Source organism: Sphaeroforma arctica, assembly GCF_001186125.1.
Source record: "Sphaeroforma arctica JP610 unplaced genomic scaffold supercont1.2788, whole genome shotgun sequence".
Taxonomy (NCBI): Eukaryota; class Ichthyosporea; order Ichthyophonida; genus Sphaeroforma; species Sphaeroforma arctica.
In genome coordinates, this window is record NW_014037770.1 from 1 (window position 1) to 3,324 (window position 3,324).

The 3,324-nt window shown below is 42.1% G+C and overlaps 1 protein-coding gene across 1 annotated transcript in view; it reads right to left on the minus strand.

Annotated features, from left to right (window-relative positions):
* Positions 1–375: 375 nt before the first annotated feature.
* Positions 376–3,324, minus strand: part of SARC_12991 (hypothetical protein) — a 4,341-nt gene continuing 1,392 nt past the window's right edge. Inside the window, exons 3-7 of the mRNA XM_014292891.1 lie at positions 2,734–2,932; positions 1,977–2,195; positions 1,212–1,414; positions 953–1,026; positions 376–550 (exon numbers count right to left, since the gene is read on the minus strand). Of these exons, the coding sequence (XP_014148366.1) occupies positions 436–550; positions 953–1,026; positions 1,212–1,414; positions 1,977–2,195; positions 2,734–2,932 (810 nt within the window). The 3' untranslated portion in view covers positions 376–435. The remainder of the gene's footprint in view (positions 551–952; positions 1,027–1,211; positions 1,415–1,976; positions 2,196–2,733; positions 2,933–3,324) is intronic.

Below are 3,324 nucleotides of genomic sequence, written 5' to 3' on the forward strand. Positions count from 1 at the left end.
TAACTCTTGGAGTACACAAAGTAATCATGAGAGTGTACTGCTTGCTATGGTGGTCACTCTCAGTGTGCAAAGAAATGATTTCTTTAAAAATTCGGTATACACAAGTCGGCATACGCAAATTAGGCCAACACTTGTTGCAATTCTGTTTACACATAGCATACTCGCAAGAAAAATCAAATCAGGTGTAGACGGCTGTGAAAAAGAAGTGGACTATGAGTGACATCAAGGGTTGTGACTCGACTCCAAAAGATCGAATTTAATGCTTTTGGCGCAGTTTTGTCGATCAGTGCAAGTGAATCCACAAGTTTCAATCACTTATAGTGTGCCCCCAGGGAAAATAAATAAGTTTTCTAAACCTCTCTCCTGTAGCTTTCTCGTGTATCTAATTATTTACCACGGCTGCGATCTGCATAGTCGCCGTATTAGTTTATTTATTTACTTATTTCGTCCCAGTGTTCTTTGCTTTTCACCGTGTTCTACTAATTTCTCCTTCACCCGTAACCCCTTTCTCTTTCTGACGTCGTTCATCAGCTTCATTGCCAGATTCACCCTGCGGATTGAGTTTGATTGCACAAGCCAAGAGACAAAAATAGATGAAATGAGCTGAACAGTGATACAGGTTCCGTGGAGTTTTCAGGTGTTCAGGTCAATCCCTGCGCAAAAAAAACACGTGTAAGTTAACTCTTAAATTACAAGCGAACATTCGCTGTATTTTTTGGTACAGTTGCTGCTATACTCGCAATCCCGAACGCGCGACACCCTTTCACGAATACAGAGCCAAAACAGCTGTGATCATAGTCTTGAGAAAGCAACACGACAACTTTTATGCATAGATGAATCGAAAGTAATTGAGCGATTTAAGATACATCGCTGATCCGAACTCTTTGCGTGCCTATATCGTGTATATGCACTGGCGCGCATGCATGACCGAAAGTACATAAACGTCACATACGTGTCTGCGATTTCTCCATAGTGCAGTAACTCTTCCACCGTTGTAGGGATCCAGAACGGATTTACAGGGATGGTCTGAATATGAAGAAAATAACGAGAAAAAATAAGTCTTCGCAATTCAATCACTAGTGTTTGTTTTTGTAAGGTGTCTGCCAGCCCGAGTAGAAGTCTCACGATCAACACATCAGATACGTATGGACAACGTCCAGCGACGAATACGCAAAATACGTAAAATAAAGCGTGAGAACAAACAAACATACCTCCCAATGACTGAAAACTAATTGTGGGAAAGCAGCACCACTGGTACGTTTTCTGATCTCGTCTGCAAACCCAAAAGAATTCCTCACAGGCAACAGACACTTGATAGTGAATATATCAGACCCTTCCTTCATGTTCTCGGATAAGACCACCCCTTCTCGTTTCGATACGACTGCGTATACTTTGCCCAGCACTTCAGCCGGCGCTATAGGAAATACGGAGAATGGGCAACAAATCGTGTCAGACCTACTTGCACCAGAATATATCAGTGAGATATTTTTACCGAATAGGGAAAATTAGGTTAGACGTTGTTTATCGGTTTAGGTCTGAATCAGTTCGGATTACACTACCAAAGTACAGCAGATAAACTTTGGTAATGCCGAACATTGATTCCAGCTCACTAAAAGTCTGGCGAGGGGCTTTAACCAACCATGTCTTTCTCAAGCGCCCATTTTACTGTATTTAAAATAGACCGCCGGTTTCGAGTGGTCTGAGATATAGTAGTTATGTGTGTTCAATGTATGATAGCTCCTAACTGCTACAGTATTGGGTATCTAAGGTGTATTGCCTGTCACTTGAGGTGTGTTGCTTGTCACGTGTCGCATTATTTCAATTAAAGAGTATTCAAAATGGCATAGGGACCAGTGCTTAACGTACAACAGCTGAAACTGTATAAACTACAGCGACTACCAGTATGTATGGGGAATAGGAAGATATCGATTGTTCCAGAGCAGTAAACAGCACTTCAAAATACAGTGATTACATACCTTGTATATCGCATGCGTACTGTGCATACATCAGTCTCGGGTGGCTGGCAATAAATGCCTTCCGGCACGTTTCCTTGACAACCGATACCATCTGACCTATTACAGCTCCTAGTGAACTGCCCTTGCTGAGTGTTTTGGGGTCCAAATTCGCCCCATTGTCGCTGGCGGTACTCTCCAAGGCATCGCTTAGCTCTCCTGTGCAATGCATAGGTGTAAAATCTGCATCGAGAGAGGTCATATCCAATACATTGTTAATACATATCTTTGATAAAGCCACCAATGCACGAGACGATGAATGCCTGCTAACAAGTGTGTGATTCAGGTAAATGGTTATATGGATTAGGGGTCTATCATGCAGTTGGTGAGCATCGCTCTCTTGTGCAATGTGCAGGTAGTAGAAATCCTGGGCCATATTCTCTGTTTATGTAACAGTGCGAGATACTACGTATGTTCTCTGACAAGCGTGCGTATTAGAATGTACTACCGACATGTTATTTTTCTAGTTATATGCAACATTTATACCGTTCTAGTTTGTTCCTGGATATATACAATAGAGCAACACCCGACCCCTTTTGAGAGTGCAATGGCTACCAAAACTATATTTAGCGTCGGAACATGAGCACTGGATGCGTTGCACGCATCTGTCTAATTATTGGATCGAAAAGCCAACCCCTCAGAAGCACAGTGTCAGTACGAACCCAAAAATACGTATACACATGCTGCTGTTGCATTTTATAAGTTCGGACATGTGCCATACCATTGTCTGCACCTTCACCCCTTCCCTTTGGCTTTTCTCCCGTGCGCGCTCTGTCGAGAAGAGCGGGGGACATCCAGATATTCTCCACCACAAACAGCACACATCGCATCGGCTCTTCACATAAGGGTCCATTGGCGGTCGCGTTTTGGAACCCATTAACGATAGAGCTGTCTAGTTTGGCAACTATGCCGCGCTTCACCTGCACAGATGCAGGAGAGGTACAGCCATTTAAATGTATTAGGAACCCAATCACGATAGGGCTAACTAATTTGGCAACTATGCCACAATTTACCTACACAGGTGCGTGAGAGGTATGTATGAGATGTTTATATATAATTTGATACGCGTAACTCGCATGCATATTGACTACGCCAGGTTTAGTCAGAATTACATTGTTATATCTCAACTACGACGAGTCATAGAGGATTGGCGAAAGGTCACGCAAAAAAAGTAACGGTAATGACAAACCAACCGAGCTCCATATCGCCCCGCCAATACATAAATACATATACATTATATATATATATATAATATATATATATGTGTGTGTGTGTGTGTGTGTATATATATATATATATATATATATATATA